Source organism: Topomyia yanbarensis, chromosome 3, assembly GCF_030247195.1.
Source record: "Topomyia yanbarensis strain Yona2022 chromosome 3, ASM3024719v1, whole genome shotgun sequence".
Taxonomy (NCBI): domain Eukaryota; kingdom Metazoa; phylum Arthropoda; class Insecta; order Diptera; family Culicidae; genus Topomyia; species Topomyia yanbarensis.
The window spans coordinates 328,786,234-328,808,563 of record NC_080672.1 but is presented as its reverse complement, the minus strand read 5'-3'; the positions used below and the strand labels follow the sequence as shown (position 1 = coordinate 328,808,563).

General features: G+C 39.4%; 1 protein-coding gene across 7 annotated transcripts in view; it reads left to right on the top strand.

Annotated features, from left to right (window-relative positions):
- Positions 1-15,958, top strand: part of LOC131686753 (zinc transporter foi) — an 88,416-nt gene extending 72,458 nt beyond the window's left edge. For all 7 annotated transcript variants that reach the window (XM_058970707.1, XM_058970706.1, XM_058970705.1 and 4 more), the window contains 2 exons: positions 8,710-10,311; positions 14,772-15,958. In XM_058970707.1, coding sequence (XP_058826690.1) covers positions 8,710-10,311; positions 14,772-14,921 — 1,752 coding nt within the window. In that variant the 3' untranslated portion in view covers positions 14,922-15,958. The remainder of the gene's footprint in view (positions 1-8,709; positions 10,312-14,771) is intronic.
- The last annotated feature ends 6,372 nt before the right edge of the window (positions 15,959-22,330 follow it).

Below are 22,330 nucleotides of genomic sequence, written 5' to 3'. Positions count from 1 at the left end.
AGTTCTATGTAACTCAATCAAAAGTTCTTCTATCAAAACAATTGAGAGACAATAATGTTATGCCTTAAAATCATTGTTTGACATGTCTTGATTAAATTATTTGAAATGTTGTCAGTTACATCCTCCTGTCGAGGACTGAATCACGAGCATCTTAAAATTTGCCTATGCATTTGTAATAAAGAATTTCAACGCATCTTCACTGGGGTGAGATTATTTATAGATCTTGGCGTGAACATACGCTCATATGAAATCATCGAGAATGTTCTTGACTGAGCTAAAATACTGTTTTTCATCGTTGTCCTGAGATATAGATCCAGGTTGAACTACAAACTTGAGCTATGGGAAGAACGTAACACGGTAACACGGGTTCGCCAAGTTTCTTCTGGTAATGTAAAAATAACAAGCAACTGGGTGTATCTTGTTTAGGCTTTTTCAGTTTTTGTTTTTTCGTTGTATCTACACCAACAGATCCCTTGGTCCCAAATGATGGTAGTAGAATATCGAATACGCTTGTGCCCTGTAACAGTGCTCTGATGACCATAGTTCGTTTTCCTGAAAGGTAATCGTAGGAGAGTTATTACGTAGAGCTCAAATGCGAGCTTAGAGATTCAGGCGTTCGAGGATTATAGCGAAATTCACTTTGGCATTGCGTAGTAATTCCGAGACGAATAATGCTCAAGAGCAGTCCCTTCGGATACTGAGAGTGTCGAGTGTATCAAATGACAACGGTTTTCGTAGCTCGGCAGCTGAAATCTGTTTCGCAATGGCAGATGTTGAGATGCAAAGCATATGAACCGGCTTTGGACAGCCTCAACTCTGTCAACCTTTTTCTGGTAATACGAATTACAATCAACAGAACAATATTCTAGCTTTGAACGAACCAACGTGCATTGAAGCGATTTTGGGCAGTTCTTATACGTACTTAAGTTTTTTGCTATCCCAAAGATGAACCCCAACTTTCTTGAAGCTGTATAAATTATGTGGTTTGAATGTGAGTGTCGAATCCATGATGACTTCAAGATCCTTGCCGTGAGTGTGTTTTGGATGTCCGAATCGAACAAACACTAATGGAACTAGATCGAATGGCGTTTCCGCGCGAACTTGACGATTAAACTTTTGCTCTGATTCAAAACCTTTCTATTTAGATCACACCACGTACTAAAACTATCCAGTTCTGAAGAAATTCGACATCGGTTGTATCCGTCCTAAAAATTACATGTCGGCGAAAGAAAGGCTAGTTCCTAGTAAATTGATAGTGACACCATTGAAATACAAGAGGAATAATACTGGTCCGAGATGGCTTCCTTGCTGGATGCCGGATGTACCGAGGATGCAGATAAACAGTCCAAGATGCTGATTTGGAGCTGCCTTCCATCGAGGTAGGAACAAAACTAGCGAAGAAGTTGTCCACGAGTACCGAGCTTATCTTGCTTCGCTATTGCGATATCGGTTGATTTTGGCGAACACCTCAGAAAGATTAATGTAAATAGGATCTAAAACAACCAGCTACAAGAGCTTTAAGAGCTTTGACGCGGCAATCAAATACAAGATTCCCAGATATTTATCAATGTTAGATTTGCTTCCATTTTTACGGACTGGAAACGTGTAGCCTGCTTTCCAGCAAGAAGGAAATATTCCAACAGCGATTTTTAAAACTCGCTGAAGACGTGATTCAAGAAGCCCGCTGATGCACTTATTAACATTTTTCGATAATCAATCGTAGAAAACTACTACTTGCCTGGCACCACGTCAAGTCAGGTAAGTTGAACTAACCCAAAATAACAATGTCATATGTCGAGGTGGCGGTCGAGGTGATAAACGAAAAAGAGAGAAGATGTACATACACGACGCACAGGAACAAATTGCGATCGGCAAGTTCCACTGATAGCCACACTTGCTCCGAATTCGCCCACCGGTCATCGCTGATCGGGTTTTTATACCGTGGTGAACAGCGATAAGCACACCACCACCCGATATATTATGGCTGTTAAGGACGTTGCGGTCATAGCGGTAGACATCAAATGCTGAACTAAACACCTGGCTAGACAGAGTACAGTTGTCGAGTCACGTCTCAGTCAAGGCGATGGTATCATAACAGCAGCCCTTGGTAGTAAGCAATTAGTTGTCCTTTGATGAATTTAAGCTTTTTTCGGAGAAATTTGCGATTGTGCTCACGGATGAAGCTTTTACAGTTGATCATATTGAACTCTCTGTAAGTCAACTTCTGGTTGTGAGTCAAACTCTGAGCGCTATCAATGTCAATGAAACGATGATTACCAGAGTTTGTTCTCGGCTTAAAAAGGCACATCGACGCTTCACTGACTTCACTTCTTCACATCTTTAGAGTATCTATCGCCAGTGTCGTTTTTCCATCCTGCTGGAAGTCTGCGAACTTGTTCCCAGTCCATAAAAGGGGAAATGAGTTGTCTCGAAATTGTTTGAGTTGGAGATTATGGAACCTCTTCAGGCTGCACTGCACACAGTACATAAATGACGATCAACATGGCTTCGCATTTGGTTGTTCGACTAACCTAGTATGCCTACCACCCTACATAAGAGAGTATGGAAAGTCGCGCTCAAACCGATGTTATATACACAGACCGATCTGCCGCTTTTGACCAAGTGTTTCGATTATACTGTAGAGATCGAGAAATAGTGGTTTTCATTGGAGATTATCAGGTACCCATATTTATTCGTCAGTAGTACCCTAAGGAAGTCACTTGAAACCGCTAATGTTTCTGCTTTACTTCAACGATGTCCATCTAGTTCTGAATGCCTGTCCTTCGCAGTCGATTTCAGGAGATATCTTCTCATCCACTCTACTTCAACAACAGTTTGAAACATTCGCTGATTGGTGTAGCGCGAACCGCATGTGTGTAAATCCATCGAAGTGCTCGGCGATCTCAATGTCACGACAAAAAAAAACTCAGTTTGTTTAAACTTCCGTCTACTGGATACTGAAATTGAACGCGTTAGTTATGTGAAGGATCTAGGAGTGGTATTAAATTCGCAACTTACGTTTAAACAGCACGCCGCCTATACAGCTAGCAAAGCATCTCGAATGCTGGGATGCATATTCAGGATTGCTAAAAATTTTACAGATATTTATTGTCTCAAATCGTTGTACTGCTCTTTGTCGTGATCAATCCTGGAGTATTACTGTGAAGTTTGAAGCCCAAACTATAACAACGGTGTTGAGAGAATTGAGTCCGTGTGACGACGCTTTTTACATTTTGCGCGTTGTTGGTATCCATGGAGAGATCCCGTCCGTCTGCCCCCTTTTGTGAAACTCGGTGCCAGCTGATTCATTTGGAACCCTTGCTTGTTCAAAGGAATACAGTAAGGGCTTTGTTCGCTGCTCATACTTTACGAGGTCATCTGGATTGCTCAGTTTTCTTGGAACAGGGCAGCATAAATGTCGCACCTTGAACAACGCGTAACAACTTTATGCTGTTACCATTCCGACGTACTAATTATATTATGCTGGTTTGGTTGTATACTATTTCCCCGAAAGCCATTTCCCAGAATGCCATTCCCCAGAATGCACCATTCCCCAGGAAGACATTTCCCAGAATGTGCCATTCCCTAGAAAGCCATTATCCAGAATACTCCATTCCTCAGAAAGTCATTCCCCAGAATGCCTCATTCCCCAGAAAAGTTAATATTTTTATTCATTTTTTGTGGTGAAGCCATTACCTGATTCAAGGAATTGATTCAGTGTAAAGCTGCTGAGGATGCCCCGTCGAAAGCAGTAGTCTTTTTTTAAGCTGTTATCCTCTCGAATAACCGGTTTACTCGAAAATAGGAATTGGTTCCTTCTTTCAAACATGAGCAGTTCTTTGAATTTGCATGCCAAGAAACTCTTGGGGACCATCCATAAATGACCATCGTAGCATTTCGTCACAAACCCCCTGGTAATTACATACCTTACCGGTAATCCTCCCCTCCCTTTTCCCCGTAAAAAAATAAAAAGAATAAAGAACGATATTAGTTAGATGAAACGGGTAAGATTGTCAGGTCAACCCCCATTCCTCTTTAAAAAAGCTACGTAGCATGACATGACCCTTTACCACCTGTCGTCACACATTATAACAACATACAAAACTCCCTCCTCCCCCATATAATGCTACGTCATTTATGGATGGTCCCTTGCATGCAAACTTGTGATCTGTTCGTCTGCCCGGTCTACTCAAACATAGGTGTTGATTCCTTCTTTCTAGCTCTTCTTGAATCTACATTAAAATCGAAATGAATGCACATTTTGATAAATGATTTGATGGGTTTTTAGAGCATTTATCTTTCTTTTGCATTGGAAATGTTTTGTACGCAAATGTACGATCCACCCGATTGCTCGGTTTACTCAAACATGTTGTACTAAATACATTCGAAAGCATTTGCATACCTTATGCCATTTTTCCTTATATAATTTGGTTTGAATATATTTTTAGTTGGAATTGTTTTCGCATTTGTGATTATGGCGCCACTAATATATGCGCTGTATACGGGGGATAGACCACTAGTAAAAATTGTTCCTGGGCCTGAGGGTTAACTAATGTGTAAATGAGTGGTTGGAACCGTCTATAAAATGTGTAGCTTGTGTTTTGGCTAAATTGGTGAAACGATATTTTTAAGGCATTCATCGTAGTGTTATATCTGATAGTCTAGTCTGTGCTTAAACTAGACGACTGTTTTGTCAAATGTTAAGTATTATATAATGTCTATACATCATCGAGAGCTGAAAATACTTTTGTTAACTATTTTTCAGTCTGTGACCACGGTGCTTCGTCGCACCCGTACATGCGGCATCTCTCCCGCAATGACCTTTCTTTGTAAAATGTTCGTGGAAATTGGATGATTTTTTTCAAGACAAAAACCATTTCACAGTATTTTACAAACTTGTCGCAATTGATAAAAATGATGTCATGAATTATTGAACGGTTTACCACAGACTAACAGACATAACACTATGAGGGAATTCCCTCAAAAAACATCGATCCGACAATTTTCCCAGGACACTAGCTCCACCTTTTATTCACAGTCCCAAACACTCATTTACTGCTGGGTTATCCCTCAGGTTTGGGAACAATTTTTCACTAGTGGTTTATCCCCCATATGCTTGTTCATATGTCAGTGGTGCCATAATTTCAAATGTGGCCACAGTTCCAACTACAAATATATTTAAAATGACCGTTAAATCGGGCGAAGCTTTGTTTTTGAGTGTTATGTCTGTTAGTCTGTGGGTTTACTTTGATGCACGATCGATTTTTAGAAATGTGCGGCATCTCTCCCCAAATTACCCTTCGTTAAATTTTGTTTATATTTTTGGTTGTGAACGATTTTGTTAGTTCAGATAGGTGTAGTAAATTTTGTTAAACATTTGTGAATAACTAACATAGGGCTTAGGTAGGTCACCGCGCTCCTCTTGCTGTTACAGTGGTTGCTGTTTATGCTGCAAGCGAGATGACAGTTATGCGGCAGTGCGGTTTTGTGGTATCGGGTTTTTGTTTTGGTCGAGTGAAGAAGGCGGCCATCGAGTTTTGATCAGTTAGTTATGAACTACGGTTAGTGTCAGACGCCCGAATTAAAGAATCCTTTTCGGGACAGTTTTCCGCCACTATTGCAGAGAAGTAAAGTGCGCGCGTGTGACGGTCAGTTAAATCCTTCGAAGAGCGCCGGCCCGTGGTTCGAGCACACGTAAAAGCGGTGTCGATTCGTCATTAAGGGGTGAACTAAACGTCAAGGAGTGTTTTCGCTACCCCGGCTAAACATTAAGGAATCGTATCACCGACCGTTCTCGCTGTAGTCAAACGAGGCAAGCTCTCCTCTACAGCTAATCGTCAAGGAGAACGAAGCAGGACGGACAAAGGTTCCCCCTGGGAAGTGCACTGCGGTGACTTCCGGGATCGTTTACGGCGAGTAGACGATCCGGTTATTTTTCACCACCGTCGCTAGGGAGGTTCCAACAAAGGAGCCAAGCTCACCTCACTAGCTAAAAGTCAAGGACCGCTGTCGGAGCAGCCAACCCGAACGAGTACGCGGATTCATCATCGAAGTGTACAGTATAGCAGAGGAGAATAAAAGTTGGTAAATTTAGTTTATTTGTTTACTTTGTTTTACGAAAATCTGATATTCTGTTGGGAGCGCCTAGGTCGCCCTGAAAAGAAGGGTTCGCCAGGCAATCAGAACCCGAGTAATGGGCAAACCCCTACTTACAGATCGTAGTCACTATCTCGAAAGACTCTAAATAAAAAAGTGTGCAATTTCAAGCAAATAGGTATTTAAAATACTGAAATTCGAAGGAGAGAAAGGAAACTCTTTTAGAAAATGTATTCGTATGAAAAATAATCAGTACTAACATTAGGGGAACATGGGGAGATTTGACCAAGCGCAGAATTCTATTATTGGCTAAGATGTGTTCTATTAGGTTCTTAAAAAAGTTTCAAAAATATTTTTATACTTGTTTCGATCCCTTAAGGTAATTTTAAAAGTTTGGAATGAAAAATGCGAATCAAAAGCGAAGAATGTTGTTCGATGAAAATCGGAACGAGTGGTAGGTTTAAAAGGTTCAAATCAATAAAAAAAAATAAAAATTTTCTGGGGAATAACTTTCTGGAAAATGGTGCATTCTGGGGAATGGAATTTTGGGGAATGGTACATTCTGGGGAATGGCTTTCTGGGGAATAGTATATTCTGGGGGGTGGAATTCTGGGGAATGGCTTTCTAGGGAATGATTTTCTGGGGAATAGTATACATTCGCAGGTTTAGGTTGAAGACCCTTTGTAGGCCATTACTGACTCGGAGTTGCATAAGTTTTCGACTTTAATTTGTCTTGCCAAACTCGGCGTCTACGATTTTACAGAACCTTCAACGAACCCGTTAACTTCGGCTGATTCTTTCATTATCTGTTGTATCGTTGTTTTCTCACTTTATTGTTATTATTATTTTAACGATAATTTGTACCGAATTGACTGTTACAGGGCTAGAAGTAAGACATCATTAGGGCTTTGAATTGGCTCGATGCTGTTGGAGGATAGATCAGGTTCGGTTCGAGTGGCGTTGACAGTAGTAACAGTAGAAAGTGTAGTAACGCTGCCGTTTTGAATGTGGTGGAAGATCCTTTCGTCAATTCCACGAAGAGTATGGGAACGGCTGACGATTGCTGGGTCGACTTGTAGCGGAGGTTTCAAGGCATTCCGAATTAACTGCGTTGCGCCACAGAATACAACGATCGTCGTCGGCGAGAGGATTTGTTGACATTTGCTTACGAGATATCGGAGCAAAAGCAGATGACTGGAAGCAAAGAATACATCAGCCTACTTGCCACTTATGGCAGATTGGAAGACCCTTTAACCCATCCCACACACAGGACGGGGCGACAGATGATCACTGGCTGCAATAGCTCGACTGCGCAGGGGAGATGGAGGGCTTCCATAATGTCAACAGAGTTTCGTTCCAGTATGCTTTGAATCCCGATGGCGCGAGAGTAAGACGATGAACCAGAAGTCTGAAATGATTCAGCCGTTGTATCGTTACAATTTTTATAATAAATGCTTTCCGAGAATGATGGTTTCGAGGACCCCTCGATAACACAGGACCGGGGCGACTGATGAACACAGGCGGCAAAGGCTCGATTGTGGTGGGAAGATCTAATGCTTTCATAGTTCCAACTGTGTTGCGTTCCAGTAAGCACTCAACATCGATAATTCTTCACAATGGTGGTGTAGCTTGGTATAGCGGCATTGCCAATTGTTACAGAGTACTTGACAAAGTCGTTAATGGGCCGAATTGCATTAGCGGACTGCTTGCGTCTTCCCAAGACGGAAGTAAATCAGTCGGCGGGCACCATATGTTTTGAGTACGGCTATCGTCAAATGCCCAGTAAAGTATGCCTTACGGCCATGTGTCAGGGTAAGAGCAATATCACGATGCTTAAATAGACTCACGTATCACCACTCACGTGGAGCAAAAAAGAGAACAGGGACAAGGCAGAAGCATATTCAGTCCAACATTTGTTAAGTACGATTAGTGATGTTAGTGTTAGTGTTTTGTAGAACAAACTAGAAGACAATCATGCGCGAAAATTTGTTCTCTCGAAGACCGGTATTTATTCGACAGACAGTGGCTGCTACGTCGTCCATTTTTCCAAAATTGTACGTCGCTTGACGGACCGAGACCCATTTAGCAATACGCTGCAGTCACATCTGCCTGCTAGACAATAGTTGCAAGTTCTACAGTTACTACAAACTTTGACGAAAACTCTAAAGGTTCTTCTTTTTAATCTGTAGTACTATTATACTGTCTATAATCGCAAGTAAGGCCCATGTAGATAGTGAATCCTATAGAACATGGGACAAATATGCGATTAGGCGCAGTATTTAAAACTTTAAATAACCCTGCGGAATCAAAACCTATAAATCAGACCAACTTCACAAATTCTTGATATCTCTCAATTTTCCATAAATACCAAAATCAGGTAAAAAATAAAATCAGGGATATGCTAAATTGAGTTTTTATTGTACCACAGTACGCGTATGATATAACTATAAATGCCAGCAGGATGGAGATGCCCACCTCTTAGACATTGGTAAATAATTATTATCCATGATTTCCCACCTAGCTGATTCATATCGAACACGAATTAAATTTTAACCTAAATAAAATTTTATCCGATCTGTTCTAACTAAGCATACCTTCGTTTTCTTTTTCTAGTGTATCAACAGTGTCGATTTCCTGCGGCAAGTCAAGAATCCCAAATCACAAACGACTAATATCTCCCGAACAACATACGACAGTATAGCGGGCGAGAGTAGCAGCAGTGGCAGTAGTAAAACCACCAGCAGCAATAGCAGTAGTAGCTCTAACTCTAGTGATAAAATGGCCAATAAGACTAATCTAACCAGCACCAACAAAAACAATAACAATAACAACAACAATAGCAGCAGTAGCAATAGTAGTATCATGAGCGAACTGGATCGATTGAAGGCATCTATTCGGTTGGATCGAGACGATCTGTTCAATATTTGTCCAATTCTGCTCGCCCAGCTCTCGTCAAAGACCTCCCGAGAGCGGGCCGGATGCATCGATCCCAGTAGTGTCCCTCAGTGGGGAAATCTGGTTGGAGGATCGTCAATTTCTTCCGTCCACCATCAGGGGGAACACGGGCATGGCGAAGATTCGATAGAACTATCCGTATGGATCTATTCCACGCTAGCGATACTAGGTGTGAGTTTGTGTGGTTTACTGGGTGTAGCTGTGATACCTTGCATGGATAAACATTTCTATCATCATGTTCTGCAGTTTTTGGTGGCACTTGCCATTGGTACACTGTGCGGAGATGCCCTCTTGCATTTACTACCGCATGCGATGATGGCCCAAACAACGATCGGTAACTCTCACGACGATATGATGTACAAAGGGTTGGCAGCTGTTGCGGGGATAGTATTTTTCTACTTCATGGAACGTTTCCTAACTGTCGTGGCCGAGTGGTACAAACACGAGGAGAAGAGCACTAAACCCTCGTCAAGAGTTCGAGTAATACGCGACCCCGATTCTGCTTCGCTGCATAATGTCCCAGGCGGGGAGAAACAGTGCAAGCATAAGTATAGTTCCTACCCCTATTGTTATGATGAAATCGCAATGGATACTAAAGATGACCACCACGAGCACATTCATGTGTCGAATCATCACAATAACCACAACAGCGCTTCAGCTAAGTGTGCAAACCACGGAGAGCACGGAGATCACACCGGCGAGTACGTATCACTTCATCAAAGCAACGGCAAGGAGGATGCCGTCAATCAAGATAACAATACAGTTTCCACAAACCTAGATGATGGATCCATCGAGAGCGAACAAGGGAACCACAAAGCTAAGCTGCGACCGGAAAATTACACCATTATTTTGCGCGAACATGAAACCAAACACCACGGACACTCGCACGCTCACGGTCACGTGCACTCGCCGCCAGAATCACTATCAGCGGTAGCCTGGATGGTTATCATGGGTGATGGTTTGCATAATTTCACCGACGGAATGACGATAGGTGCTGCGTTCGCAAACAATATTGCCGGTGGGTTTTCCACCGCTATTGCGGTGTTTTGCCACGAGCTGCCCCATGAGCTGGGCGATTTTGCCGTTCTGTTGAAGGCGGGAATGTCCGCTCGGGATGCCGTGTACTACAATCTGCTGTCGTCGATTCTGAGTTTTATCGGAATGTTGCTCGGGATTTTTGTCGGCCATCAACCGGAGGCTTCGGCGTGGATATTTTCAGTGGCGGCAGGGCTGTTCCTGTACATTGCACTGGTGGATATGGTAAGTACGCAAAGTTGTTGGATGTTTATTCGAAATTGGTTTTTAGATTGGGCAAATGGAATAACGTCTTCTGTATGAAATATAGCCGATAGGGTGATAAGCCTATTTTTGGCCTATCTGGAAAGGTACCGAACTATTTTTTACTAATTGCTCGGCCTTCAATCGATGGTACGCCTATAAATAGACATTAACACATATCTCCGTTCCTAAGGAGATGTAGTGCATTAACTCTATCTACATATTATAGTGATCTGGGTCTTTTGGCAAAGTCATTTAGCATAAAGGACATTTAGCATAACGATTGATTGGCATAATGGTCATTTGGCATAAATTTTAGAAGTTATGACACTGAAGGTTATTTGGCATAATGGTCATTTGGCACAATTCTTATTTTTCGGGGTAATGGTCATTTGACATAACAATTTGGAATATTTTTTTTTCTTTGCTTTCGTCACTGTAACGTGACAGGCCAAGGCCAGGGATGGCTCATCTCGCCTGACTGTTGTTATGGCAGTGTTGTCGATTTTGCTTGTTTGGAAATAAATTTGATTTTTTTCTTATGTTAAAAAGTGATGAATCTGTGTCATACTAGTTTCACATTCCTCTATGAGAATTTTTTCTAGAGGTTTGAAATATTCTAGAGCTGAATATTTGCTTCTGATGGTGTTGAATTTTGTGCAGTTGTACAGTATGTGTTTTGTATCTTCTACCTCGTCGCATATGTCACATCGATCTGTATCTTCCCATTTCCAGTGGAATCTCCTATCTTTGGTGAGCATGTGGCCAGAACGTATTCTGCTTAGATGTTTAATCTCCCTTGCATTCATTGCTAAGTGTTTGAACCATGTCGTCTTGAGTGGTTGCGGTTGTATGGTTTTATACTAGCGTCCCTTTTCTCGGCTCATTTCGCGGAACAGGCGCGACCAATCTTCCCAGGTTTCTTCCTTAGCGATTATCGTTGCATCTCCTACTGTCAGCGAGTTGCGAGTAGCGCTTGTCTGCCGGTTGTAGCTTTCACTGCAGCTATGTGCACTATCTCGTTATTCCACAGTGGCTTGGGATCCATTGTATTCTGAGTTGGTATGTACCTATTCGCTGGAACAGCTGGAAGATCTTTCAGGCGATGTAGTTGTTTCTAATTTCTTCTTTGTTTTGCAGTAATGTGCAAGCAGGATTACTACCTTTGAATACGGTTTTTGTAAGGTCCTTTCGATTGCTGTTTGGATGGCCATTAGCTCCGCGTTTGTTATGGTGACTTTAGAACTGATTTTTTCTGTCTTCGTGGTGTTAGCGATGAAACCGAAGGCGATTGCTGTCCCGTTTCCTGTTTTGCTACCATCTGTGAATATTCTTACGTAATCCCGGTATTCCGTTTGTATGGTTCGTTGGAAATGCTGCCTCCATTGCTCTTTTGCCACGTTTTTCCTTTGCTATGTTGCCAGTGAGTGCCGGATTTTGACGTGTCTTTCCATGTTCGGTCTGAGTTCCCACGATACGTTTTCGCCTATCGGGTAAACCTGCAGTACCATAACAATGTTTTTGTCTGTGATTGTTGATAGGAAAGTGCCGCTTGTTTCCTCCCTTTCTATGGTGAGTTGTATGAACTTCACTAATTGGTTCTGGTTGTATGTGCTTTTTACGATTTCGCGTTTGGCTAGAACTCGATCCACATCTTCATTGGGATTTGCCCCGTTTCCGTATGGTTTTTAGGAATCTCATCGCCGTCCTCAGATAGCTGTTTTGAACCACCTGAACCTTTTGGAGATTCGTATCTGCAGCGCTGCCGTATATCGTTGCTCCGTATTCTAGCCTGCTTCGTATTAGTGCGTTCCCTATTTTGATTAGTGTTTCCGGGTTCGAGTAGCTTTGCCTTCCTGCTAGTACTTTCAGCAACGGCATTATTCTGCTGGCTTTTTCACAAACGTCCTAAATGTGTTTTCGATGTCTCAACTCACTGTCCATGGCGTAGCCTAAGTATTTGTGAGTATTTGCGATAGTCATCCTTTGGCCGTTGAGCTTGATTCTTAGATGTTCTGTTTTTTCCTAGTGAAAGGGACAACCGCGCTCTTCTGTGGATTCACGTTGAGCCCTATCGCTTCCAGCGTCATCGCCAAGTTTCTTAAACGTCTGTTTGCCACCTCTCCGCCATCTCAAGTGATGGCGCCTTGGTAATTAGCGCAAAATCGTCGGCGAATTGCACCAGGATCCCGTCTTCTCCGTTTTCATCATGAAGACTTGTAGTATAGAGATTAAAGAGGACTGGCGACAGCGGGCAACTCTCTACATAACAGGCTTTCCAGTGACAGTTTTGCTGTATTCATAGCCTCTATATTTCAGTAGGCCGGTCAAACGATTGAATCACAGGTTTGCTTGCAAGGGGCCGTCGCTTACGGCCCACTCGACCAGCGTGTCCTCAGCGGCTTTGCATCGATTCGCATTCTTGGCAAAACCGCATTATACTAGCTACTCCTTAAACACCAGAGCAGTATATAAACCGATGGTTTAGTAAGTGTAAATACATCAATAAATGGTCATTTTCAAAAGGGTACTGTAATCCAGCATGCGTCATGATAGGCTAGTTGGATAGTATTTTTTACATTATGTAATTCGTGAGAACAGCTCATGATATAAAGAATTACACCCAGGTTTTTTACGCGGTTTTTTGCGCGGTTTTTTACGAGGTTTTTTACGCGGTTTTTTACTCGGATTTTCCAATAAACGCGGTTTTTGCAAAAAATATTCTAAGTCCTTTTGAATGCAAAAAACTTACTTTTTTCTGAAAAAAATTTCTAAGTCCTTTTAAATGCAAAGAACTTAGAAGAATTTTTTTCAGTTTTTATTTTGCGCGGATTTCGCCATTAACACGGTTTTAGCAAATATATTCGAAGTCCTTTTGAATGCAAAAGACTTAGAAGATTTTCGGAAAGATGGAAGAGACGGATCTGGAAGATTCCTTATGGCCCACACCCCAACAATATGGGTATTTTCGGAATGGACTTGAAGAGTTGGTGTCAGAAATTGATTTTTGGCGCCATTTTGAAATCATAGATGGTGACTTCCGGTTTAGCGAAATACGCCAAACCCATTCAATATGGGTATTTTCGGAATGGTCTTGAAGAGTAGGTACTAGAAACTGATTTTTGACGCCATTTCGAAATCAAAAATGGCGACTACCGGTTTAGCGAAATTCGCTATAACCCAATTAATATGGGTATTTTCGGAATGGTCTTGACGAGTAGTAGACAAAGATCGATGTTTGACGCCATTTTGAATTCCAAGATGGCGACTTCCGGGTTAGCCACATTCACTATAACCCCAGTCAATGAGTGTTTTTGGAATGATCTTAGCGAGTAGGTTCCAAAAATTGATATTTGACGCCATTTTTAAATCCAAGATGGCGATTTCCGATTTCGCGAAATTCGCTATAACCCAATCAATATTGGTATTTTTGGAAGTTGAAGTTGTAGTACAAATAGTTTTAATTAAACAGTTGAATTTACTTAAATTTAAGCAATATGTTTAATTTGAATAAATTCAAACCCCCAACTCACACCACATACGTCTCTTTCTTCTCTCTCTTCCATTCCCACCGCACTTTCCTGGATGAACACATAAAAATATTTTGCATTTTGCTGGTTTATGATTAGATCTTATATTTGAGGGTGATTAAGACGATGCCCAAATTTTGAATGCGAGAATTTCGGTAAACCGGAAGTCGCCATCTAGAATTTCAAAATGACGGCAAACATCGACGTTTGTCTGCTACTCGTCAAAACCATTCCGAAAATAGCCATATTGATTGGGTTACAGCGAATTTTGCTAAACCAGAAGTCGCCATCTTGGATTGCAAAATGGCGTCAAAAATCAATTTCTGGCACCAACTCTTCAAGACCATTCCAAAAATAACCATATTGTTGGGGTGCGGACCATAAGGAATCTTCCAGACCCGTCTCTTCCATCTTTCCGAAAATCTTCTAAGTCTTTTGCATTCAAAAGGACTTCGAATATATTTGCTAAAACCGTGTTAATGGCGAAATCCGCGCAAAATAAAAACTGAAAAAAATTCTTCTAAGTTCTTTGCATTTAAAAGGACTTAGAAATTTTTTTCAGAAAAAAGTAAGTTTTTTGCATTCAAAAGGACTTAGAATATTTTTTGCAAAACCGTGTTAATTGCGAAATCCGCGCAAAAAAAACTTCCAGAAATATTCAAAAAGTCTTTTGCTGAGAGTTTTTTTTTGCGCGGATTTTCGAATTAATGCCGTTTTTTTACCCGGATTTTCCAATTAACGCGGTTTTTTACGCGGATTTTCCAATTACCGCGGTTTTTTTACGCGGTAGCGCCCACTATACCTGACGACGTTATACCTGATGACCCGCTTCCATATTATAGCATGTAACAAACTTACTAACTTCAATAACAATGCCTTCTAACACCATCTCTCCGCATTGTCCAATTCTAGATCCCAGAGCTGACGTCCTCCCATGGGGCAGAGGAACGCTGTAAAACGTACGAGTTCCTGCTGCAGTTCCTCGGCATGACCGCCGGCTTTGGCATTATGCTACTGATTGCCACCTACGAACATGATCTCAAAGAACTTTTTGTCGACTAGAATGGCGCTGGTTCTCTGATCTGGCCCAACACCACCACTGCATAATATTATTACTGTCCCGGAATACATGGGGAATGAACCCAGAGTGCACGCGATGACGAGTGAGGTTGATACTTTTCTCAACTTGGATGCGTGGTTGAGCTGTTGTAGCTGTTTGGACTGCTGCAGGTAAGACTTACTATAATGTTGCAACGGATGCAAGCCGATGTCTAAGCTGTCGATAAGAATGATTATGCTATGTATGAAATAAGCACATTCATCATTCATTATCCAATTAACGTTTAAGCAAAATGTTCGAGATATTGTGAATATTTCATTGTAGGGACACCTGATTATTCGTAAAGATTACCATAGGGCGGCTTTTCTGTTTATAAAATTTCATCGAATTTAGTTCATCGCGAGTGAGAAACAAATTTCTTTACAAACCAAAAAGTGTTATTTTAAATTGTAAAAAAAAATAGTTTGGCATATTTTTTCTGACATGTTCTTTCGTTTATGTAAACCGTTCACTTCTACCGGTCGTAATTATTAGGTAGCAAATTAGCGCTCCAGAGAGCTATTTACATAAGATATCCCAGCGCAGGCCCACAAAACTCCACCTTTCGCTAGAAGTTTTTACTTAGCAGGTCACATTGCTTAAACTCCACCTCGCAGCATAGATTCTGAGATCCCATATGTTTCTTTTTCCCTTGAAAAAGCTAACAAACTAAACTTACAAAGAAAGCAAATAATGCATTTAACACAGGATCTAAGAGTAGAAGGACCAATCCTACAAAAGAAAAAGGTGTTTTTTAATTATCCTAGTTTTTACCTTGGTTCGCTTTTGCACACCTTCTTTAGTTTCTTAGCTTTAAGTAGGATTAACCAATTTTAGTAACCTTTTTTTTTTCTTAAAATTATAATGCTTAATTTAAGTATTAGATAAAAGCGCTCGGTTTTGATGCGTTCGTTTAAAATAATCCTTAGTTGCAAGCGGAAAAGAGAAACATTAGTGAATCTATGAAACGATCAATAAAATCTTTAGATTCAAATAAAAATATTGTAGCACGTTTATGTCCGAAAAACCAACAATTCGTTCAAGTATGTTATTACGTTAATTGTCCTCGCATCCATGGAATTAGGTTTTGTGAACACGAAAAAACATCGTTTCTACAAAGCAATTTATTTCACCAAAAATCAAACTATTCTTTAGGGCTCGATCTGGGGTTCTCGGAAACTTTCTCGGCCACCTTCGCATCTTCATTTCTTAATTTGACGGCCTCTGTCGCATCTTTCAGCTTTTCCTTGACGCGGTTACCGGCTTCACTCTCGCGGGCTTGTCGGATCCTTTCTTCTAGCGCCTTCATTTTTTCATTAATCAGTGTTCCCATGTCTTCGTATCGTTTTTGGTAGAAAAAATCCTTCACCCCTGCCACGAACCGACAGTAGTGTTGCGAGAGCCGACCAAGTTTCTCTCTCAGCCCGTAATGTTCCGCCAGCTTCACGCTTTGATCCCGTACAGCTCCGAATCGCTCCATCCACGTCATAGAAGGTTGAAGCTTCACGGGGGATGGTGGTTCGTTAAAGGTGGACGAGGGACTGGGCGCGGGCACGGGCGTGGGAACAGATTGACACAGATCCACGTTTGGCTTCATGGCAACCCAGAGCTGCTTGTAGAACCATTGCTTTTCTGCAGGGGGAGTCGGACACATCAGTGACCTGTTGTTCAGCGATCGGTTGTTGATTCCAAAGTAACGTACTGTGGTTGTGGTGGTTCTGTTCAAGATCAACAATTTAGTAGTTGTCGGACGTAGCAGAATTGATCCGGCTGACATTCTTGATATTTTACAACTGTAGCACGGATGATTTCGATCCTCTTCTGCTGATGTTTGAAAAGCCAATGTTTGTGTTTCGCCGGTTGCTACGTTTAATTTCAGCTGTTATCACCAGACCATCGGACAATGTTAGGGCATGTTCAGAAGCGTTTTATTTTGCATAGGAGTTTCTAAATAGAACTGGAGCCGAAACATCTTAGAAACAAACTAGAACATCCGCTAAAACTGCTGCTGGGGACAGCAAGTTCTAGTTTTAAAATTTTCAGTTTTATATTGCAGAACTGTTAAAATTATAAATCTAGAACTGAAATATTCCTGAACATGCTCTTACTACAACGTGGTTAAAATTTGTGAACATTATAGGCAATTTTGTGATTTTGATGATCACCATAAAAGTGAGATACAGTTACCAACTTTCTTGCAAGTAGGTACATATTGAGAAGAAAGTCTTCAGAAAAGTAGTAGGACATGCTTTCAATTTCATTTTGTCACTTTTTATAAGTTCGCTACGAAAAGCAGCATCCTTTAGTGTAAGTAAGATATAAGAAATTAAACTCAGAAAATAAAGGAATGAAGGTGTGCTTTTGCCTGAATCATGCAAGACAAAAATTGATTTTATGAAAAATATACTTAATTTCGTTTTGGTCTCTTTTGCATTTAAGCGCAGCATTGGAGACAACGAGGGACAACTACAGTTAATTGATTTTTATAGTATTAATATACTACCGTTCTACGCATAATTGTCCCGTGTATATAGGGAATCCCATATAACATGGGACAAATATGCTTATAATGGCAGTATAACGCTCCTAATTACAACCAGCCGGCCCGTTTTTGTCCATTCAAAATTCACCATTGTTGAAACTTTAAATCAATAGACCGATGATCTATTCTGGAGACATGTGCATTGGCAAGATGAACAACTTCCTAGAACATTATATTCCTTGTTTTGACGTGAGTCTTGTTTTTTTCTTTTTCAAGGATTTTCAGGAACGTGGAGAACAGACAGAGAAAGAATGACCGGTGAATGGTGAGAATGAAGAAACGGTGAAAATTCACCCTTTTAATTGAGCAGTCGAAAAATCGCAAGGACAGACCATGCTTCATATAACTCGTTTCAAATATATTAGAATATAAAAATCGGAAATAAACTTCAAGCGTAAAAATCAGACAGAGATCCTTCAGCATAAGAATCGCTTAAAAATGTTCACCCATAAAACTCGGCAAGGATGAGCCTCCAGTATAAAAATCAGGTTCGCAGGAGCATCCTTATATCGTGATGTTCAAGATTAAACGTCGGCTAACAAAAACTACTTTGTAAGAGTCGGATATATTTTTTTCCGGTTTTTATACTGAAGGTTGGTTTATCCGACTCTTACAAAGGAAAGTCCAAGTCCGATTTTTATGCTTGAAGTTTATATCCGGTCTTTATATTCTAATATATTTGAAGCGGGTTTTACGAAGCATGTTCTGTCCTTGCAACTTTTATTTTCGGTCGCTCATTTGAAACACTGAGAAAAGAAATGTCCTCAAGCAGGAATCGAACCTGCGATCTCCCAGTCTCTAGTTGGATGCGTTAACCATAGGAAGAATCAATGGTGACATTTGTATTGCACACCAAAACTTACCACAATCTGACTTTCACTAAGACTTTAGGTTAGAGAGCTTGTTCCACTATGCTTGCACACGATTCTACAATTTCCCACATTCGTTGACTAAATGAAGTGAACTAGACAAATAAAATACAAGCGAGAACACGCAAATTGTTTAAAAAACAATTTTAAGCTTAAACCAAACATGAACCGCCATGTTTGAAAAACGCAAAAAACAACCAAGTCCATTTCAGCCACCAGAAAATTTGTATAAGTATTGAAATTGCCTTTAAATCGCATTCGCAAATTGCATTTGTTCCTAGGGGTAATTAGCACAGGCGATTTGAGTCAAACGTCAAACTGTTTAAACCCAACAAACAACGAAAGTTGAACAAGCCTTTATTACGAGGGAATAAGCTGAACAATACCTATTCTAGCCTTTATCCAGCTAAATTGTTTGTTGGGAATCGCCTCACCATGTTCGTCCGCATTTTTTTACTGAGAGTACGAAGCGAACGACGAAAATAGTTACTTTTATATTGTGAGGAATTCCACGGGGAAGTGGCCGACCATAAAAATCCACCATCTCCGATTTTAACAAAAATTTGCAGCTATGTTTGGTTTATGAGTCTCCATGACTTCCACAGGTTATTAGACCACACTAAGAAAAAATAGGAATTTAATTTACTTCGATCTTTTTCTTTTTATTATCTTGATATATGATATAATATATAATATGGTTTGTTTATAATGTTGTATCTTATTTATAGTACCTACTTCTTTAACTTAATCAGGTGTATGTTGCCAATTTTATAAATGTTTGGAGGAGGCTCAGCGTTTGCTTCTGCATAGTAAACTGCAGATTTAAATGGACAATCATTCACTTCGAACAAGCAAAAGCAATACAACAAGAAGTAAAATTTTGTACGTATCCAAGTACCAGCCATTCATTATTGAGTATTGAAGATCTGCAAGATAATTGGCAATTATAGCCCTCAACCTTCTTTTTACCTGACATTCTCTAAATCCAGAAAACAGTGAAAAAATAATAATTTTAGGACGTCCAGATTCTTCAATTAAGAAAATGCTGAAGTATTTACTTACTTGATGCAATATTGATCCAATAAATCCGGGAAAAATCTGATAATTTAAAAGCCCTTTGCGTGAAACTTTTCACTGTAATGGCGGCGTCATGTAGAAATACAAAAATGAGAAGACAACCATTGACAAGATGCATAGTCAATAGTAATACAAAGCATAGTCGGCTGAAAAACACTATACGCCAATGGTACTTCTGATGAGAATCACGTTCAAACAAAGAATGTATTTAGTTATTTTAACATTTGCATTTTTATAAGTACTAAAAAGTTTGTCTTTGTGACTTGTTATTATATTGTAAAGAGGACAATTAAAAGAAAAGTAGTCATGACATTATAACTGATTATATTTAAGATGTTCGAATATTCATTTTTACTTTTAAATGGTCATTTTAACAATAATTGCCATTTCAAAACTGACAATAGAATAGTCTGAATTATCATACAAGGTATTTTATTTTATTCCACGGTCATTTTTGAGATGGCAAATATTGTTGCAGTGACAATAGTCGAAACGTCATGAATACCAAGAGCATAGTTAAGCGGTAGTCATTTTTTATAGTATTTTCTACGATACAGAAGTGTAGTTTTACCGATCTTAGGGTCATTACTACTATTTTGTCAAATGGTTGAAACAACCAGAAAAGTCTGGTCGTAGATACTATAATTCTTTTCTCAGTGCATTTTGACTCAAGACTTTTTTTTAAAAGGGCGTATGTGTTTTTGCATGCACAATGAACAAACAATAATAATACGAAAACCATAATTTGTTCAGCAAAACTATTCGAGAATGAGTTGCAGGGCATTCATTAATCTTTGTAAAAAAATATACACTGAAAAAAAATTGTGCCGATTTTCAAAAAAATTATAATTTATATTAAAAATTGGAATTAAAAAAACCCATTTTTTTAATTTTTTATTTTTTGCCAGCGAAAACCTATATAAAAAAGAAATATTTTAAGTCTAATTTTATGATGGAGAAGTTATCAATAAAAAAGTGTTTCTAACAACAAATTTGTACATGTTTTTCAATTCTATACTATGTTACAGACAAAAATATATTTTTTTTATAGAATGTGATTCCCAATGTCATTTCGAATCAAAATGCTCTTGACAAAAATCTTCGAAAATGTAGTCGTTTTCAAGATATTTTAAATTTTGTTTAGACAAAAAGTAATAATTCGTTAAATTACGCCCTTTTCATAAGTTATTCGCGTTTCTCCATCAACAATCGTACAATTTTCATAATAGTCATGATAAATCGATACATTTCGAAGATTTTTGACACCAAGATGATAAGAGGATAATGTTGCAAGTTATAGGTCCGATTTATAAAATCACTATCGGTCATTTTTTATACTAAAATTTATTTCTTCCTATTATATACAATTCCTATCTTCTATATACACCTTAACACTTTGTTCGTTTATATATGCTAAAAATACTTGGTGTTTCGTCATTCGAAAACAGTTTCGCGGCAATTTTATTTTCTGAAATAGGAACAAAAGAGTGATATTTCTGTGTACCTGGAATCATTTTTGCCTTCTGATACAGGGTACTCCATTCAGCTGCTCCCTGTTCGTATTCTTCTTGTGATACATAACAAAACGAAATTTTTGTTAATTGTTCATTACTTTGCTGGTTAGCCCATTTATATAACTCTTCTGCACTTGTGATTGGATGTTCGTGTGCTATTGCTAAGCTCGCATTTCTTGCCATTCGTTTCAATGTCCCGACAATTGCGTCACAGGGTCCTTTTCCACGAGAAGTACCACTCAGCACAAATGTTATAATTAGTTTTATATTTACAAAGACTAGCAAATTTTTTTTTCTATTTTTGTATTGAGAAGCAGCTCCATCAGACGAAAATATAGCCTTCTTTAATTGCATTTTTGGTTTTAGAAAAGTTAGTAACTTTGAAATGAATACCTGCACCGCGATTGTATCATGTTTTAGAACTTCGGATATTATTACAAAACTTAAATTTTTTATTATTCCAGAGTCCATATAATAAATAACAAACGGATGAATTGTAGTTTGATCATTGTTCCAATAACTACTCTGAGAAGCATCCTGCAAAACAAATGAATAATTCTGAGAAAAATCACAAATTACTAAAACTTCGCCTATTTTTAAAGACGATTTTGATTCATTTAAAAAAATAGACTGTTGATTTTTTATATATTCATGAGTTATCAATTTTTCCAACTTCTCACCAAAATATGTTACAAACTCATCAACTAGTTTGACGAGTGTTTCTAGATTACATCTATCGGTAGCAACCCATTGTTCGAAAGTTATTTCTCCAACACAACGTTCCTCCAATTCTTCCGAAAAATTGTGTTCAAACATTGAAAGATTTGGACAGCGGTCACATTCACGAAGATAACAATCTTTTGATCTTGACGATGCACTACACAACATTTTTTCGAAATACAACTTGTAATCTTTTTCGAAAGAATATTTTTGTAGACTATGGAGCATTAAAATAATATTCTCGTGAATCGTACAAACACAAATGTTATGAGAACTTGAACTTCCTAATAGCTTGCAATTCTTCGGTCTCAATGATGCAAATGAACTAAATCCAATAGTAAATTCACTAATTTCCTTAAACCTATTAAAAGCCTCTTTCAATGAACAAATTAACAGACGTTTTTGTACATGTTGACGCTTACCATCCTTTTTCACAGAAACATAGTCGTTTAGCCTCTGCTAATCTGGTCGCTATCATAGAACTCCAACACCGTGTTTTTTGTTTGTGAATCCAAAGTATGAACCATCTTTTCGTTGTTGTTGTTCTTGTTGTTGTGATGTTTTCCTTCTGCTAACAACCTAGCTTGCGATACAATGTGTTTGTTTGCATGAAATTCATCCATTATCTTTTGATTTGACCAAGATTTTGG